Consider the following 20,392-nt stretch of genomic DNA (forward strand, 5'->3'; position numbering starts at 1 on the left):
AGACCCACAGCCACTACCATCTAGAAGGACGAGAACAGCAGATACCTGGGAATACCACCATTTGGAAATCTCCCTCCAAGTCACCCACCATCTGACTTGGAAACATATCACCGTCCTTCATTGTCGCCGGATCAAAATCATCAAATTCCCTCCCTAAGAGCATTGTGGGTGTACCTACACCTCGGGGACTGCAGCGGTTCAAGAAGGCAGCTCATCACCACCTTCTCAAGGGCAACTAGGGATGGGCTAAAAAAACGTGGGCTTAGCTGGCGTCACCACATCTTGTAAATGAATAAATTAAAAGAAAAAATCAGAAGCCATGGCTTACTGTAGAGATGCGTAGACGCCTGAGGGATTATGATGCTGCCTTTAGATCAGGAGATGTTACAGCTCTCAGGAAAGCTTCCCTACTCTGTCAAGAAGGGGAAATGAGAGCATTCTCAGAGAATTTACAGTCACTTCTGAGATACCAGAGACTCAAGTCAAATATGGCAGGGAATTCAGAGAATTACAGACTACAAGTCTACCCTACGTGTCAGTGACCAGCATGCTTGACTCCCTGAGAGGCTAAATATCTTCTGTGCTCAGTCTGATGTCCAGAAGAAAGTGCTCATGAGGAAGGTACCCCTCCCCCCCATGACAGCAAACACTCCATCTGGCTGCAGCTGAGGTGAGGAAGTCCCAGGCCAGAGTCAACCCACGCAAAGCTGCGGGGCCTGATAATATACCAGCTTGGGTTCTGAAAGACCGCACAGCCCAGCTGATCATTATATTCCACATCTCTGGAACAATTCATTGTCCCCTCGGTTTTCAAGGCAACAGTAACCCGTGGCATTAACATCAACCATTGTGAAATGCTTTGAGTGGCTGCACATGGAGCACATTAAAGCCTTTCTCCCAGTTACACTGGACCCTTTCCAGTTCACTTATCACTCAAATCAATCCAGGGATGATGCAATAGCTTCTGCCACCCACTCCGTCCTGTCCCACTTGGAAAATGGGATCTCATATGCCAGACTGCTGTTAATAGACTTCGGTTCAGCATTCAACAACATCATACCCCAGAAACTGATGGGGAACCTGTCCTCAGCGGGTCTCAACACTTCCCTCTACAATTGGATACTGGACCTAACAGCAGGGCCACAGTCAGTCCATGTTGGCAGCAACATCTCTTGTTCCATTACGCCAAGGCTATGTGCTCAGCCCACTGCTGACGTATGACTGTGTTGCAGAATCCAGCTCAGACCATGTCATCAAGTTTGTGGATGACACAACAGTGGTTGGCCTTCTCAAGAACCTCAACAAGACGGAGTATACAGAATAAGTGGAGCAGCTGGTGGATTGGCGTGAGGAAACAGCCTAAGCCTGAACGTGGAGAAGACAAAGAAAATCATTGTGGATTCAGGAAGGTGCAGACAAACCATCCCCCTCTGCAAATACATGGCTCCTCCATAGAGAGAATTAAGTGCACCAAGTTGCCAGGAGTTCACATCATGGATGAGCTCACCTGGTCCCTTAATATCATCTCCCTGAACAAGAAATGCAATGTTGGTAAATCCATGGTTATGCAACTTGATAGAAAAAATAAATTTGCAGAATATTTTCTAAATGTAGAGAAAATCCAAAAGTCTGAGATGCTCATTTATTCGGGAGTCCATGCGCAAAACACCCTAAAAGTCAACTTGCCGGTAGGGTCAGTGGTGAAGAAGGCAAAAGCAATGTTAATATTCATTTCAAGAGGTCTAGAGTACAAGAGCAGGGATGTGATGCTGAGGCTTTGTAAGGCACTGGTGAGGCCTCACTTTGAGTATTGTGAACAGTTTTAAGCTCTTCATCTAAGAAAAGATGTGCTGGCATTGGAGAGGGTTCAGAGGAGGTCCACAAGGATGATTCCAGGAATGAAAGGGTTATCATATAAGGAACACTGGATAACTCTGGGCCTGTACTTACTGGAATGTAGTAAGATCAGGGGGATCTCATTGAAATCTTTCAAATGTTGACAAGCTCAGACAGAATAGGTGTGAAAAGGACGTTTCCCGTGGTGAGGGAGTCTAGGACAAGAGAGCACAGACTCGGGACAGAGGGGCATCTATTTAAAACAGATGTGGAGAAATTTCATTAGCCAGCGAGTGGTAAATTTGTGGGATTTGTTACCACAGGCAGCTGTGGAGGCTAGGCAGTTGGGTGTATTCAAGGTGGAGATTAATAGGTTCTTGATTGGCCATGGCGTCAAAACTTACGGTGAGTAGGCCAGGGAGTGGGGCTGAAGAGGGGAAATAAAAAAGGATCAGCCATGAATGGATGGCGGAATAGACTCGATGGGTCTAATTCTGCTCCTATGTCTAAATGAACATCAAACATGGTGAGTGAAGTTATCAGAAGAACCTATTGCCATTCAGAGATCTCTGCACTGGTTGTTTCACCATCAACATAACATTTTCAGGATATTAAGCATCATAATTGAATTTTAGTGACTATTGCTATCAACTTACGGGGTTTCCTAATAAATAAACTCGATATTCAGTCTCATTTGTGCCAGAAAAACGAAGACCCTGTGTAAACAAGATACCATGGTGAAGTTCAGAAGACAGACAAACAAATGATAACAGCAATGTTTATTTTCGTTCATAGTGAAGGGCATTATGAACTGACCTGGTCAAATCTTATTGCCCACTCTAAGCATCATCGGCCCATTGATCCACACCAATCATCAATCACCTATTTACACTAATTTTCCCAGAATCACCAGCTTGAGCAATTTGACAGCGTTCAATTAACCTAAAAACCTACACATGTTTGAGATGTGGGTGGAAACTGGAGCGCACATATGAAACCTACGTAGTCACAGGAAGAAAGTGAAAACCCCTCACATCTGTCGGACAATGCTGAGGATGTTCTACGAGTCTGTGGTGGCCAGTGCTACCATGTTTGCTGTGGTGTGCTGGGGCAGCAGGCTGAGGGTAGCAGACGCCAACAGAATCAGCAAACTTATTCATAAGGCCAGTGATGTTGTGGGGATGGAACTGGACTCTCTGACGGTGGTGTCTGAAAAGAGGATGCTGTCTAATTTGCATGCCATCTTGGACAATGTCTCCCACCCACTACATAAAGTACTGGTTGGGCACAGGAGTACATTCAGCCAGAGACTCATTCCACTGAGATGCAACATAGAGCGTCATAGGAAGTCATTCCTGCCTGTGGCCATCAAACTTTACAACTCCTCCCTTGGAGGGTCAGACACACTGAGCCAATAGGCTGGTCCTGGACTTATTTCCTGGCATAACTTACATATTACTATTTAACTATTTATGGTTTTATCACTATTTAATTATTTATGGTGCAACTGTAACGAAAACCAATTTCCCCCGGGATCAATAAAGTATGACTATGACAATGACTATGACTATAGACAGCACCGGAGGTGAGGGTTGCTGGTACTGTGTCCCTATGGTCCAATGTGGCTGGTTGGCCCAGTTGGTTAAAACACATGTGATCCAAAGCAAGCAGCTTGCACAGGTTTGTAGGTTCCATCATTGGACAGGAGCCTCCACAGCATCGAGGACATTTCAAAAGGTGATATCTCAAAAAAGTGACATGGTCAGAGTGGAGATACAGGAATCTGAAGACCCATACTCAACAAATCAGATACAGGTTTTTCACTCCACTGTCAGATTTCTGAACAGACCATGAGCATGACCTCATTATTCCTCTTGTGTACTATTCATTTTTGCAACATAGACCTTTATGTCTTTGCACTGTAGTGCTGAAGAAAAACAAATGTCACGTCATATAGCAGTGATTCTGATTTCCATAACCCCTCCCCCAGGTTATTGTTATTGGGAACTTAGGGATAGGCATCTTTACCTGATAATTGATTGGCCAGTGCCAGGGTTTTGAAGTGAGCTCATTGTCTTTGGGTTTTAGGCCACTGTTACCCTGTAGAGAGAAAAAAAAGCACAAATGGGGAATAAGAATAAAAGGTAGCAAAAAAATGTTTAAAAAACATATTTGTATCTGGTGTTATTCTGAACAGTTTTCAATCTGGCGATCTGTTCATGTCATATTTACATATACTGAGAAGATGAAGTTTTGATGTATGGTTCTGAGGTCAAGCTATCTATCATTTCTCTGACGATATGCCACGCTGTGACAGGTTTGTATGCTTTGGTAGGGTGTGACAGCACTGGACAGGGTGCAGAGTAGATTCCCCAGGATGTTGCCTGGATAGAGAGTTTCAACTGGATCAATGCTGTGACCAGTGAAGGCAAGGGTGCGATAAGCATCCTTCATCACCCTGTCTACCAGAGTCACCATTTTCAGGGAACATTGTACTAGTATGCCCATGGTCCTTCCCTTCACTGGGCAAGGGCTGCAATCATTGCGAAAAGTCGTTGGTTGGTGAGGCAGTACAAGGTTTAAAAAGAGCTCAGGGTCTTTCAGAACTTTGCAGCAGGGTGCAATCATAACGATCTCTTATGCACACAACAGAGGCCAATATAAAGAAATGAGGTACAAGTGATGCAGCCAATGTCAGAGAAGACAGCGTTACAATGGCCAGGCTTTGGCTCAACAGGCAAGAGCAGGCGCAAGCTAGAACTTAACCTTGAGAAGTTAGAGTTATAACAAGTGCAGGCAGGTTAGTAGTTAAGGCAATGGAATGCTCTTCCTTTGAGATGTGGGATTTCAGGGTAGCTGACAACATCCCCGATGACCATATATGCGAGAAGTGCAGCCAACTACTGCTCCTGACTGACAAGGTCAAGGAGCTGCAGCTGGATGTATTCATAATCATCAGGGAGGCTGAAAACATCACAGATGAAACTTGTACTGAGATGGAAGCTTCAGATAGGAGATGGATGACCACCCACCAGGAGAAATAATGGGAGTAAGCATTCAGTGCGGGGTGCCTCTGTGTCCATTACCCTTCTCCCTCCAGCAACAGGTATACCCCTTTGAATAGTGCTGGGGGGATGACCTATCAGGGCACAGCAGCAGTACAAGCCAGGCCAGTGGCTCTGAGGCTCAGAAGGGAAGGCGAAAGTCAGGTAGTGATAGGAGACTCAATAATTAGGTCGATGGACAGCGCATTCTGTGGCCATGAAAGAGAAGCCAGTTTGGTGTACTGACTCCCAGGAGACAGGTCAAATACCTTGCTAAAGTAGACAACATCCACTACTACGCCTTCATCCACTTTCCTGGCAACTTCCTTGAAAAATTCTACAATATTGGTTGGACATGACCTAACATGCATGAACCATGCTGAATATCCTTAATCAGCCAACGTCCGTTGGTTGGTGTTGTGGATAGTCTGGAGGGTTGTCAGAGGTTACAGCTGGACATCAATAAAATGCAGAACTGGGCTGAGAAGTGGCAGATGGACTTCAGCCCAGATGGTGTGAAGGGGTTCATTTTAGTAGGCCAATTTGAAGACAGAATATAATATAAATGGTAAGACTCTAGACAGTGTGGAGGATCTGAGATATCTTGGGGTCCGTGTCAATAGGACACTCAAAGCTGCTGCGCAGGTTGACAGCGTTGTTAAGAAGGTGTATGGTGCGCTGGCATTCATTAACCGTGGGATTGAGTTCAAGAGCAGTGAGGTAATGTTACACCTGTACAAGACCTTGGTCAGACCCCTTGGAGTACTGTGCTCAGTTCTGGTCACCTCACTACAGGAAGGATGTGGATACTATAGAGAAAGTGCAGAGGAGATTTACAAGGATATTGCCTGGATTGGAGGGCATGCCTTATGAGAATAGGTTGAATGTTCTTGGCTCCTTGGAGCGATGGAGGATGACAGGTGATCTGATAGAGGTGTATAAGATGATGATGATGATGGGCATTGATCATGTGGATGGCTTTTTCCCAGAACTGAAATGGCTAACATGACAGGCATAGTTTTAAGATGCTTGGAAATAAGTACCGAGGGGATGTCAGGGGTAAGTTTTTTTTACACAGAGAGTGGTGGATGTGTGGATTGCACTGCCGGTGGCAGTAGTGAAAGCGGATACAATAGGGTCTTTTAACAGCCACTTAGATAGGTACATAAGAGCTTAGAAAAATAGAGGGCTATGCATTAGGGAAATTCGAGACAGTTTCTAGAGTAGGTTACATGGTCGGCACAACATTGTGGGCTGAAGGGCCTGTAACGTGCTGTAAATGTCTATGTTCTATTCAAATACTTAAATATCAGGTCAATTCGAAGACATTCCAATAACTTTTCCACGACTGATGTCAGACTCACCAGCCTATAATTTTCTGGTTTATGTTTACAGCCTTCTTTAAACAGCAGAACAACATTGGCCACCCCCCCAATATTCTGGAACCGCTCCTGTCACTAAGGATGTTAACTATCTCTGCACGGGACCAATTTTGTACCCTGCAAATCCTTATCTCTTAACATATCTGTAGAATCTCTTAGGATTCTCCTTCACCTTGTCTGCTGGAGCAACTTTATGCCTTCTTTTAGACTTCTTAGTGTTCTCTTGCATTTCGAATACTCCAAAAGCACATCATTTGTTCCTACGTGCCTATATCTGCTACATACCTCCTTTTTTCTCTGAACCAGAGCCTCAATATCTCTTGTAAATCAAGGTCCCCTACACCTGTAGAAACTTAGAAACATAGAAAACCTACAGTACAATACAGGTCTGTTGGCCCACAAAGCTGTACCGAACATGTCCTTACCTGAGAAATTAACCTAGGGTTACCCATAGCCCTCTATTTTTCTCAGCTCCATGTAACTGTCCAGGAGTCTCTTAAAAGACCTAATTGTATCCACCTCCACCGCCGGCAGCCCATTCCATGCACTCACCACTCTCTGCGTAAAAAACTTACCCCTGACATCTCCTCTATACCTGCTTCCAAGCACCTTAACACTGTGCCCTCTCGTGATAGCCATTTCAGCCCTGGCAAAAAGCCTCTGACTATCCACACGATCAATGCCTCTCATTATACACCTCTATAAGGTCACCTCTCATCCTCCATCACTCCAAGGAAAAAAGGCCGAGTTCACTCAACCTCTTCTTAATAGTTTTCACATTCTTCCTGTAGTGAGGTGACCAGAACTGAGCACAGTCCTCCAAGTGGGGTCTGACCAGGGACCTATATAGCTGCAACATTACCTCTCAGCTCCTTATCTCAATCCCACAATTGATGAAGGCCAATACACCGTATGCTTTCTTACCCAAGAGTCAACCTGCGCAGCAGCTTTGAGTGTCCTATGGAGTCAGACCCAAGATCCCTCTGATTCTCCAGATTGCCAAGAGTCTTAACATTTTTATCTTTAACTTTTATTCTGAGAGGCATATACAAGCTTTGTACTCTCAAAATTTCGCTTTTGAAGGCCTCCCACTTTCCAAGTATACCTTGGCCAGAAAACAGCCTGTCCCGATCCACACTTGCCAAATCATTTCTGATACCATTACAAATGGTCCTTCTCTAGTTTACAATTTCAATCCACAGACCAGAGCTATGTTTTTGCATATTTACTTTGAAGGTGATGGTCAAGCCAGACTCGATACATCGAGACCAGACACTAGGCGGCTAGGCGGGGCACGTGATTGGAAGATGGTGGCAGACTTAACATAGAACATAGAATAGTACAGCACAGTACAGGACCTTCGGCCCACAATGTTGTGCCGACCCTCAAACCCTGCCTCCCATATAAGCCCCCACCTTAAGTTCCTCCATATACCTGTCTAGTAGTCTCTTAAACTTCACTAGTGTATCTGCCTCCACCACTGACTCAAGCAGTGCATTCCACGCACAAACCACTCTCTGAGTAAAAAACCTTCCTCTAATATCCCCCTTGAACTTCCCACCCCTTACCTTAAAGCTATGTCCTCTTGTATTGAGCAGTGGTGCCCTGGGAAAGAGGCGCTGGCTATCCACTCTATCTATTCCTCTTATTACCTTGTACACCTCTATCATGTCTCCTCTCATCCTCCTTCTCTCCAAAGAGTAAAGCCCTAGCTCCCTTAATCTGATCATAATGACTTAGGCCAGCTACCTTGCTTCCCAGCTGAAATTGTGGAAACCAACCTCAGACCAGACCTTGTGCTGTGGTCGGCCTCACTCCATCTCGTTTACATCATCGAACTTACAGTGCCCTGGGAGGATGCAGCGGAGGAGGCCTACGAGTGCAAGAAGCTGAGGTATGCTGAGCTGGCAGCTGATGCGCAACAACGTGGTTGGAAAGCAAGGGTCCGACCGGTCGAAGTAGGCTGCAGAGGATTTGTAGCCATATCAACATCAAGGCTACTCCGGGAGTTGGGAGTGCAAGGGAAGACACACCAACAAGTAGTCAAAGACCTCACCAGAGCTACTGAAAAAGGTTGTCAGTGGCTCTGGATGAAGAGAAAGGATTCCATCTGGGCCCCCAAGTGAGTGAAAGGCATCTAGGGGGCGAGCCCGGGACACCGGGATTCACTGCTGAACCCTCCGGAGGTGTCGTGAGCCTATCTGCGAAACACTGAGGAAAGAGGGAAAGAGGGCGCCCACTTGATAACCCAGAGGATGCCACCACTCACTTGGCCACCCCACAGAGTCTAGGCAGCATGTCTCAGAAGTGCAAATAAGGGATATTAACATCTAGTCCTACATAACATACCTGAAACTCGTGGCATTGTGGTCACTAGATGCAATGTTCCCCTGCACAAACATCTGTCACCTGCCCTGTCTCACTTCCTAACTACAGATCGAGGATCGCACGCACTCTCATTGGGACTTCTACCAATTGATGAAGGAAACTTTCCGAAACACATTTGACAAATGCTATCCCATCTAGTCCTTTTTACTATTCAATATGTGTACGATATGATTCCAAGTCAATATGTGGAAAGATAAAATCATCTACTACAAAAGTCATCTGGACCAGATAGTCTACATCCCAGAGTCCTGAGGGAGGCTGCCGAAAAATTAATGGATGTATTGGTCATGATCTTTCCAGAATCATTGGCATGCTCCCAGAGGACTGGAAAATAGCAAATGTCACTCTATTCTTTAAGAAGGGAGGAAGGCAAAAGAAAGGAAGTTATAGGCCAGTTAGCCTAACTGCAGTGGTTGGGAAAGTGTTGGAGTCTACTATTAAGGATGAGGTTTTGGGGTACTTGGAGACTAATGATAAAATAAGTCAAAGTCAGCATGGTTTCTGTAAAGGGAAATATCGCCTGACCAATCTGCTTTTTGACGAAGTAACCAGCAGGGTGGACAAAGGAGAGGGAGTGGATGTCATTTATTTTGACTTTGATAAGGTGACACACAAGACTGCTTAACAAAATAAAAATCCTATGGCGTTACAGGAAAGATACTGGGATGGATGGAGAAATGGCTGACAGGCAGGAGGCAGCGAGTGGGAACAAAGGGGCCCTTTTCTAATTGGCTGCCAGTGACCAGTGGTGTTTCTTAGGGGTCAGTATTGGCACCACTACTTTTCACTTTGTTTGTCACTGATTTAGATAATGGAATTGATGACCTTGTGGCAAAGTTTGCAGATGTTACGAAGATAGGTGGAGGGGTAGATAGTGCTGAGGGAGCAATATGATTGCAGCAGGACTTAGACATCGGAAGAATGGGCAAAAATTTGGCAGATGGAATATTGTGTTGGGTAATTATGATAATGCATTTTGGAAAAAGGAACAATAGTGCAGACCATTATCGAAACATCAGAAGTGCAGAGGGACTTAGGAGTCCTCGTACACAACCCCCAGAAGGTTCATTTACAGGTTGAGTCTGTGGTAGAAAACGCAAATGCAATGTTGGCATTTATTTAAAGGAGAATAGAATATAAAAGCAAGGAGATAATGCTGAGGCAGAAGACACTCGTCAGGTCACTCTTGGAGTATTGTCAACAGTTTTGGGCCACATATCTCAGAAAGGATATATTGTCATTGGAGAGTCCAGAAGAGGTTCACAAGGATGATTCTGGGTTTGAAGAAACATTTGGCAGCTCTCACTGGAATACGGGGGAATCTCATTGAAATCTATCAAATGTTGAAAGGACTAGATAAGGTGGATATGGAGAGGATGTTTCTTACGAAGGGGTTATCCGAACTAGAGGGCACAGCCTCAAAATTGGGGGCGACCTTTTAGAACAGAAGTAAGGAGGAACTTTTTTAGCCAGAGAATAGTGAATCTGTGGAATGCTCTGCCACAGATACTGGTGGAGGCTAAGTCCACAGCTATTTAAAGCAGAAGTTGAGAGCTTCCTGATTGGTCAGGGCATTAAAGGATATGGCAAGAAGGTAGGTGTATAGGGTTGAGTGGAATTCTGGAATCAGCCATGAATTGATTTCAGTTCAGCGTTCAATACCATCATCCCGCAGAGACTAGTGGAGAAACTGTCGCTGCTTGGCCTTAGCACTGCCATGTGTCGCTGGATTCTGGATTTCTTGACAGAGAGACCACAGTCAGTCCGTGTTGGCAGGAACATCTCTGACTCCATTACACTGAGCACTGGATTCCCACAAGGCTGTGTGCTTAGCCCATTGCTGTTTACACTGCTAACATATGACTGTGCAGCCGGATTCAAGGAGAACCTGATCATTAAATTTGCAGACGATACCACAGTGGTGGGGCTCATCAGCAAAAATGATGAAACTATGTACAGGGAGGAGGTCAAACACCTACAGAGCTGGTGCAGGGATAACAACTTGATGCTTAATGTCACCAAAACCAAGGAGGTGATCGTCGATTTCAGACGGTCTCAGCCTGAGCACACAGCCCTCAGCATCAGCGGCTCCACAGTGGAGCGAGTGGAAAACATCAAGTTCCTTGGGGTGCAGATCTCGGACAATCTCATCTGGTCCAGGAACACCACTGGGATTGTGAAACAGGCCCCAGCAGGGATTGCACTTTCTGAGGAAGCTTAAACAAGCATCACTCCCCACTAACATCTTAACTGCATTCTACAGAAGCGTGGTTGAGAGTGTGCTGACCTTTTGCATCACAACCTGGTACTCCAGCTGCAGTGCTGTCGACAAAAAAGCCTTGCAGAGGGTGGTTAGGGGAGCAGAGAAGGTTATTGGGGTCTCCCTACCTTCTATCCAAGATCTCTTTCAGAGTCGATGCCTCCAGAAGACACGGTGCATCATTAAAGACCCCTCACACCCTCTCCATGAACCGTTTGTTCTTCTGCCATCAGGCAAACGTTACAAGAGCATCAAAACTAAAACCACAAGGCTACTAAACAGCTTCCTCCCACAGGCAGTCAGACTGCTAAATAGCTGCTCCACCTGACTCTGCTTTGGACACTTTTAACTTGCACTGGACACTTATAACTGATTTAACTGACATGTGGCTGTTGTGTTTTACCATTTATTGTTATGTTTATTATCTAGTGTTGCGTTTGTTATGTATGATTGTACTGCCCCTGAGGAACGCTGTCTCATTCTGCCCTGCAGAGCTGATGTATGGTTAGAATGACAATAAAGTTTTTTGAAACTTGAATCTTGAATCTTGAATGGCGGAGCAGACTTGATGGGCTGAATGGCCTAATTCTGTTCCTACGTCTTATGGTCTTATAACAGCCTTATGTTTCTTGCAACTGTCCATGATCTCTCCACAAATTTGTTCCTCTACATCCCTCGGACTTTTGGGTAGACTGCAATATAGCTCAGTTAACTTTCCTTACTTCTCAGTTCTACACAAAATGCGTCACTTGACGAGATCTCCATCTGTCCTTCCTGGGTACTGCCATGATATTTTCCCTCACTAGCAATACCACACTGCCTCCTTTCATCCCTCCCACACTGACACTTCGAGAACACAAGAACTCTGGTATATCCAGCTGCCAGTCCTGCCCCTCCTGCAACCAAGTCTCACTAATAACTAAAATATCATAATTCCTGGTGTTGCTCCATGTCCTGAGCTCACCTGCCTTTCCTACAATACTTCTTGCATTGAAATATATGCAGTTCAGGACACAAGTCACACCATACTCAACCTTCTGATTCCTGACTTTGTCTGAAGTCTTACTGACATCTGACTCCACAACCTATCCACTAACTATTCCGGCACACTGGTTCCTATCCCCTTGTAACTAGTTTAAACTCCACTCTGCAGCACTAGCAAACCTTCCTCTTAGGATATTAGTTTTCCTTCCAATTCAGGTGCAAACTGTCTTTTCTGTATAGGTCCCACCTTTCCTGGAAGAAAGCCCGATGATCCAAAAATCTTATGCCCTTCCTCCTACACCAACTCCTTAGCCACATGTGGCATGGGTAGCAATCCTGACATCACAACCCTGGAGGTCCTGCCCTTTAACTGAGCACCCAACTCTCTGACCTCCCTCCGCAGAACCTTGTCACGCAGCCGACTCATGTCATTGGTGTTGATATGGACCACCACCTCTAATTGGTCACCCTCCCACTTGTAACACCCTGGGAAAGGTCTCACTGCTAATGTATTGATCTTTCTGTAGAAGCAGTGTTTGGGTTATGGTTAGAGATAATGAATACTTTGGAATATGAGCTGTCCCATTATGGGAGGGTGTTTTCGTGCTGTGTGCCTGACACTAGGGTGATCTGGATCTTTTGTTCAGTGGGAGATGAGGAGAGAAGACACCAGAGGGAAGAGGTCGTAGGGCTTGATTTGGAGCGGAGCCATGATCCCACGAAAGATAGGGAGATCAAAGGAGGATCAACGAAGGGGAAACTGTGAGCTCCAATTTGATTGTTTCATTAAAACAGGCCCTTTTCTTTTTTTGCTTTTTCTTCACTAACCCTGCAGTAAAATTAAGAATTGTAGAGCTAAATCGTTTAATTGTATGCAGCGTACTGTCTGTTTCTCCATGGTACTGATTTGTAACAGGGTAACAAATCACACAGCATCCAGGGTGGACTCGCCTCTCCCCCATTTGGCAGGGCCACAGAATTGTCTTTCCTAGACTTAAGCAACCGACAGAAGGGTTACACACATAAGAATGCCGAGGACTCAATCCAAGTTGTCCCAGACTTCGGCACCAGGGAGGTAACATACCATCTGGGACTCTCATTCTTACCCATTGAACATCCTTTCCATAAGACCAGAAAGACATAGGAGCAGAATGAGGCCATTTGGCCCATTGAGTCTGCTCTGCCATTTCATCATGGCTGATACATTTTTCCTCTCAGCCCCAATGTTCTGCCTTCCCGCCCCACCCCCCCATATCCCGTCATGCCCTGAACAAACAAGAATCTACCAACCTCTGCCTTAAAACTTCGCCTACATAGCTGCCTGTGGCAACCAATTCCACAGATTCACCTCTCCAGCTAAAGAAATTTCTCCTCATCTTTTGTATAAAACGCAACACTTTCAAATCAAACCACAACAGGGACAGAGTTCCCCTTGTCCCTACCTACCACCCCACCAGACTCCGGATCCAGCACATTATCCTCCGCAACTTCTGCCACCTTCAAAAGGACCCCACCACTAAGCACATCTTTCCCTCTCCACCCCTCTCTGCTTTCCGCAGGGATCGGTCCCTCCGCGACTCCCTTATCCGCATGTCCATCCCCACTGATCTCCCACCTGGCATTTATCCCTGTAAGCGTAAGTGCTACACCTGTCCCTACACCTCATCTCTTGGGCCCCAAACAGTCCTTCCAGGTGAGACAACACTTCACTTGTGAGTCTGTTGGGGTCATCTGTTGCATCCGGTGCTCCCGGTGCGGCCTCCTCTACGTCGGTGAAACCAGATGCAGATTGGGGGAGCACTTCGTCGAGCACCTCCGCTCTGTCCGCCAAAACAGACAGGATCCCCCAGCAGCCACCCACTTCAACTCTGCTTCCCATTCCCATTCAGATATGTCCATACGTGGCCTTCTCTACTGCGATGATGAGGCTAAACTCAGGTTGGAGGAGCAACACCTACCGACTAGGTAGTCTCCAGCCCCTTGGTATGAACATAGAATTCTCCAACTTGTTGGAGTGTTGCTTTGATCACAGCATCTGCAGATTATTTTGTGTTGAGGGTAGGAACAGGAAGTTATGGCAGATGAATGTGTGGCTGAAGAGTTGGTGCACGGGGCAGGGGTTCAGATTTCTGGATCATTGGGATCTCTTCTGGGGAAGATCTGACCTGTACAAAAAGGATGGGCTGCACCTGAACTGGAAAGGGACCGATATCCTGGCGGGCAGGTTTGCTAGAGCTGTTGGGGAGGGTTTAAACTAGTTTGGCAGGAGGGTGGGAATCAGGATATGAGTGCAGAGATTAGGGTAGAAGGACAAAGGCATGAAGCTATGTGTTCTGAGTTGGTGAGGAAGGACAGACGGGGGACAAAACATAAATATATATACATATATATAAACATATATTTATACTCTATTCTTGGTTGGTGTAACTGTAACAAAAACCAATTTTCCTCAGGATCAATAAATGTAGCCAGTTAGAGGGGTTGAAATGTGTCTATTTCAGCACCAGAAGTATTAGGAATAAAGGGGATGAACTTACAGCATGGATCAGAAAGTGGAACTACAATGTTGTGGCCGTTACTGAAACTTGGCTGGAGGAAGGGCAGGATTGGCTGATGCAGGTACCGGGGTTTAGGTGTTTTAAAAGGAATAGGATGGGAGGTAGAAAAGATGGGGGGAGTAGCATTACTGGTCAGGGATAGTATCACAGCTATAGAAAGGGAGGACGCTGCAGAGGGAGTATCCACTGAGTCAGTGTGGGTGGAAGTCAGAAATAGGAAGGGATCAATCACTGTGTTGGGAGTAGTCTATAGGTCCCAAATAGCCCTCGGAACACCAAGGAGCAGATAAGCAGGCAGATTTTAGGATGGTGCAGGAAATACAGGGTTGGAGTTATGGGTGATTTCATATTGACTGGCACCTCCTGACTGCAAGGGGGATAGATGGGGCTGAATTTGTCAGGAGTGTTCAAGAAGGATTCCTGACACAGTATGTGGACCGGCCGATGAGAGGAGAGGCCATACTGGATCTAGTTCTGAGTAATGAACCTGGTCAGGTGGCAGACCTCTTGGTGGGGGAGCATTTTGGTGAGAGTGACCACAACTCCCTTAGCTGCAGCATAGCTATGGAAAAGGATAAAAACAGACATCTTGCATCACCCCAAGATAGCGCTGGTAACTGGTGACTCTGCGCGTGCTCTCCCGAGCAAACTGCCCTCTCCACTATCCTATACCCGAGAAACCCTTCTAAACCTCCAATCTAGCAAGATCAAGATCAACAACACCCTGGCGAAGCTACTGACCCAGCTGGAGACCACCGCACCAGAATTGCTTCTTAAACTCCGGACCGCACCTGGACCCAACTAGCGAGGCCCACCACGTTCCCGGAGACCTGTGGTCTGCTACCGTCGAAGCACTTGGAGACACAGCCCATTCCGACCAGCACCTCTCCGGAGCAGACGACCACACAGAAGTGATGACGGAGACCTCAAGGTGCCCCAGACGCTTCCCCAGAGCGACCACCGTAAAGCCCCGTTGGTGGCCAACCACAGCTGCCGGAAGTGAGGCCTCCGCGGCCGACCTTGGAAATCAAGCCCGAGGCTCGGCTGGAGCGGAGGCCTCCGCAACTGTGACTCGGCTTACAGACTTGTTTCAGCCAGGAGCCCGGCCATCCGGAATTGAGTGTCAGCTTTGGGGCCCGACCCAATCAACAGCCTGGGCCCCCGGCAGCTGGAAATGGCAGCGGAGTCTCCCCCGTTACTCAACCCTACCTGGAGCGTCCGACGACGCGACCCGCCGATTGATCCCCGCGGACTGCGTCCACCAACATCAAAGAGCTGCCGACAACACACTGCATCAATGAAAACCTGGAAAGATGCACTACTTACCGAGGAAGCGTGGGAAAAGAGCTGGGCTGCTGGTCAGATTGAAGCTGAAGGGCTTCAGGATCCCTATGCTCACCACCCTACTAGCTAATGTGCAAGCCATAGAGAACAAGGTGGATGATCTTAAAGGGAGACTCATCTACTGCAGGGAGATGCAGAACTGCTGTGTATTTTGTTTCACCGAGACCTGGCTCTCCCCACCACCCCCGACTTTGCCATTCACCGCACGGCGTCTTTGGGCAAGACAAGGGGAGGTGGTGTCTGCCCACTGATCAACACTGAGTGGTGCTCAGACACAGTGGCACTGACAAGCTCCTGCAGCCCGGACCTGGAACACCTGTCAGTGAAGTGTCGTCCCTACCATCTGCCACAGGAATTCACCTCGGTCATACTGACAGTGGTCTACATTCCCTCCCAGGCGGACGTGGAGCGTGCTCTTAACATACTGTATGCCAACATCAGTGAACTTGAGACCAGGTATCCGGAGGCCTTGCTCATTACAGCCGGGGACTTTAATCAGGCCAGCCTCAGGAAGGCGCTGTCAAAGTTATACCAACATCTCTCCTGCCCCACTAGAGGCCCGAATATACTCGACCACTGCTACACAGCAGTCAAGGATGCCTACCGTTCCGTCCCATGACCTCACTTCGGAAAATCGGACCATCAGGCTGTACTCCTTCTCCCGGCTTACAAACAGAAACTGAAGCGGGAGGTCACGGTGTCAAAAGTAGTGTCGCGTTGGACGGAGGAAACGGATGAGGTCCTCCGTGACCGCTTTGAATCGGTGGACTGGTTAGTATTCAAGGACTCGGCAACTAACCTCGATGAGTGTGCCTCAGCTGTCATGGACTTTATTTGGAAATGCACGGAGGACTGTGTGTGTCGCAAGACGATCTGGTATTCCCTAACGGGAAACCTTGGATGAATTATGAGGTCAAGTCCTTTTTAAAGGCTAGAGCTGCGGCTTTTAGGTCCGGGGATACCAGTCGCTGCACGGAATCCAGGCGTGAACTCGGAAAGCCATTAAGGGTGCCAAGAGGCAATATCGAGCCAAGTTGGAAGCCCAGGCTAACCAGAGGGATGCCAGTAGACTATGGCAGTGTCTAAATGAGATCAGTGGGCGCAAAGAAAAGGCTGGGAATATCAATAACTGTGGCGCTTCTCTTCCTGACGAACTTAATATATTCTACACAAGATTCGAACAGAAGAGGAGCGTCCCGCTCCCTCTGGGTGAACTGAACCTGGTGGCATCGAGATTCATCGTCACCGAGGAGGACGTTAGAAGGGCCTTCCTAAAGATAAATCCAAGGAAGGCGACGGGCCCAGATGGCGTCCCAGGATGGGTTCTCTGGGCCTGTGCAAGCGAGCTAGCTGGGGTGTTTGCTGACATCTTCAACTGTTCCTTGCTTCAGTCTAAGATCCCCTCGTGTTTTAAGAAGGCAACGATAATCCCAGTGCCGAAGAAGAGCAAGGTGGCATGCCTGAATGAGTAACCTGTGGCTCTGACATCAATTGCTATGAAGTGCTTCGAGAGATTGGTTATGGCACACATCAACCACAGCCTACCAGTCAACCTCGACGCTTTGCAATTCGCCTACCGGAGCAACAGGTCAACGGCAGATACCATCCCTCTGGCCCTACATTCTTCCTTAGAACACCTGGAGAATAAAGACACATAAGTAAGGCTCCCTTTCATTGACTACAGCTCTGCCTTTAATACCGTCATTCCAAATAAACTGATTCCTAAGCTCTGGAACCAGGGCCTTAGCACTCAGATCTGCAGCTGGATCCTCAACTTCCTCACAGACAGGACCCAGGCTGTAAAAATAGGGAACAAGCTCTCCTCTACAATCACTCTGAGCACCGGTGCCTCACAAGGCTGTGTACTCAGCCCCCTGCTGTACTCACTGTACACTCATGATTGTGTAGCCAAGTTTCCATCAAACTCAATATATAAGTTTGCTGATGACACAACAATTGTAGGCCATATCTCGGGTAATGATGAGTTTGAGTACAGAGAGGAAATTAAGAACCTGGTGGCACGGTGCGAAGACAACAACCTATCCCTCAATGTCAGCAAGACGAAGGAATTGGTTGCTGACTTCAGGAGGAATAGTGGACCGCGCGACCCAACTTACATTGGCGGCGCGCAAGTGGAACAGGTCAAAAGCTTTAAGTTCCCCGGGGTCAATATCACAAATGACCTGACTTGGTCCAACCAAGCACAGTTCACTGCCAAGAAGGCCCACCAGCGCCTTTACTTCCTGAGAAAACAAAAGAAATTTGGCCTGTCCCCTAAAACCCTCACTAATTTTTACAGATGCACCGTAGAAAGCATTCTTCTAGGGTGCATCACAACCTGGTATGGAAGTTGTCCTGTCCAAGACCGAAAGAAGCTGCAGAAGATCGTGAACACAGTACAGCACATCACACAAACCAATCTTCCATCCTTGGACTCACTTTACATCGCACACTGTCCGAGTAGTGCTGCCAGGATAATCAAGGACACGACCCACCCAGCCAACACACTTTTCGTACCTCTTCCCTCCGGGAGAAGGCTCAGGAGCTTGAAGATTTGTACGGCCAGATTTGGGAGCAGCTTCTTTCCAACTGTGATAAGACTGCTGAACGGATCCTGACCTGGATCTGGGCCGTACCATCCAAATATCCAGACCTGCATCTCGGTTTTTTTGCACTACCTTACTTTCCATTTTTCTATTTTCTATTTATGATTTATAATTTAACTTTTTAATATTTACTAATTTTTACTATTTTTAATATTTAATATTTGTAATCCAGGGAGCGGGAAGAGCAGAATCAAATATCGCTGCAATGATTGTACGTTCTAGTATCAATTGTTTGGCGACTATAAAGTATAAACAGACAAAATGGGAAAGTGCTTAACTGGGGAAGGGCTAACTATGAAGGGATGAGGCAGGAACTAGCGAGAGTAAATTGGAAACAGATGTTCAAGGGTGAAAGCACAGAAGTAATGTGGAGGAAGTTTAGGGACCACTTGTACTGGGTTCAGGATAGGTTGGCCCACTGAGACAAGGAAAAAATGGTAGGAAAAGGGAACCGTGGCTGAGGAAATACGTGAGGCAACTTGTCAAGAGGAAGGAGGAAGCATATGTTAGATATAAGAAGCAGGAAGCAGGAGGGGCTCATGAGAAATATAGGGTAACCAGGAAGGAGCTTAAGAAAGGAGAGCTCGAAGGGGGCATGAGAAGGCCTTGGCATGTAGGATTAAGGAGGACCCCAAGCATTCTATGCTAATGTGAAGAACAGAAGGATGACAAGAATGAAGGTGGGGCCGCAAAAGGATAAAAAAGGCAACATGAGCCTGGAGGCGGAGGAGGTTGGGGAGGTCCTAAATGAACACTTTGCTTCAGTATTCACAAGTGAAAAGGACCTTGATCAGGGTGAGGTCGAAATAGAACAGGCCTGTGTGCTGGACAATGTGGAGATTAAGGAAGAAGTAGAGTTGGATCTTCTTAAAAACATCAAGATTGATAAGTCCCCAGGGCCGGCCGTGATATAACCTAGGTTGTTGTTGGAAGTGAGAGAAGAGATTGCTGGAGCAGTAGCTATGATCTTTGAATCCTCTTTGACTACGTTGGTGGTCTGTAAACTATTGGAAAGGATTCTTAAGGATAGGATCCACAAGCATTTGGAGATCTACTCAAGGATAGTTAACATGGCTTTGTGAAGGGAAGGTCGTGCCTCATGAGCCTAATTGAGTTTAGATTTTAGATTATGAGGACACTTAGGCCTCGTTTATTGTCATTTAGAAATGCATGCATGAAGAATTGATACAATGTTCCTCCAGAGTGATATCACCAAAAAAAAGGACAAGCCAAAGACTAACACTGACAAGACCACATAATTATAACGTATAGTGATAGCAGTGCAAAGCAATACCATAATTTGAAAAAGAACAGACCATGGGAACGGTAAAAAAAAGTCTCAAAGTTCCGATCGACTCCCGATAGTCCCCGATAGCAGGCGGCAGAAGGGAGAAACTCTCTCCGCCATAAACCTCCAGGCACTGACAAATGTCGATGCATCGGAAGCACCCGATCACAGCCGACTCTGAGTCCGTCCGAAAACTTCAAGCCTCTGACCAGCCCTTCAATACCGAGCACCATCTCTGCCGAGCGCTTTGACCCCGGCCCGGCCGCCGAGCAACAAGCAAAGCCAAGGATTCTGGGCCTTCCCCTCCGAAGATTCTGGATCACATGGTAACAGCGGCAGCCCTACTTGACAGATTACAGATATCATTCACTGGAGTGACCACGCAAGCTGTGTCGCGCCGCCATCTTCTCCTCCTCTTTTTTGAAGAGGTAACAAAAGAAATTGATGAGGGTAGGGCAGTTGATGTGATCTACATGGATTTTAGCAAGGCATTTGACAAGGTCCCCCAGGAGAGACTCATCCAGAAAGTCATGAGGCATGGAATCAGTGGAACCTTGGCTATTTGGATAAAAAATTGGATTGCAGGAAGAAAGCAGAGGGTAGTAGTGGAAGGAAAGTATTCTGCCTGGAGGTCGGTGACTAGTGGAGTGCCACAAGGATCTGTCCTAGGACCCCTGCTCTTTGTGATTTTTACCCTTCTAC

At 46.8% G+C, this 20,392-nt stretch overlaps 1 protein-coding gene across 13 annotated transcripts in view; it reads right to left on the bottom strand.

The window, feature by feature from the left end:
- The window catches only part of pomt2 (protein-O-mannosyltransferase 2), a 287,055-nt gene that overhangs the window by 53,813 nt on the left and 212,850 nt on the right, over positions 1 to 20,392 (bottom strand). For all 13 annotated transcript variants that reach the window (XR_011888356.1, XR_011888355.1, XM_072274832.1 and 10 more), the window contains 2 exons: positions 3,865 to 3,936; positions 2,493 to 2,552 (listed from right to left, as the gene is read on the bottom strand). Coding sequence is in view for 11 of the 13 variants with exons in the window: in XM_072274832.1 (XP_072130933.1) it covers positions 2,493 to 2,552; positions 3,865 to 3,936 (132 nt within the window). In the remaining 2 variants the exon portion in view is untranslated. The remainder of the gene's footprint in view (positions 1 to 2,492; positions 2,553 to 3,864; positions 3,937 to 20,392) is intronic.

Source organism: Mobula birostris, chromosome 1, assembly GCF_030028105.1.
Source record: "Mobula birostris isolate sMobBir1 chromosome 1, sMobBir1.hap1, whole genome shotgun sequence".
Classification (NCBI taxonomy): domain Eukaryota; kingdom Metazoa; phylum Chordata; class Chondrichthyes; order Myliobatiformes; family Myliobatidae; genus Mobula; species Mobula birostris.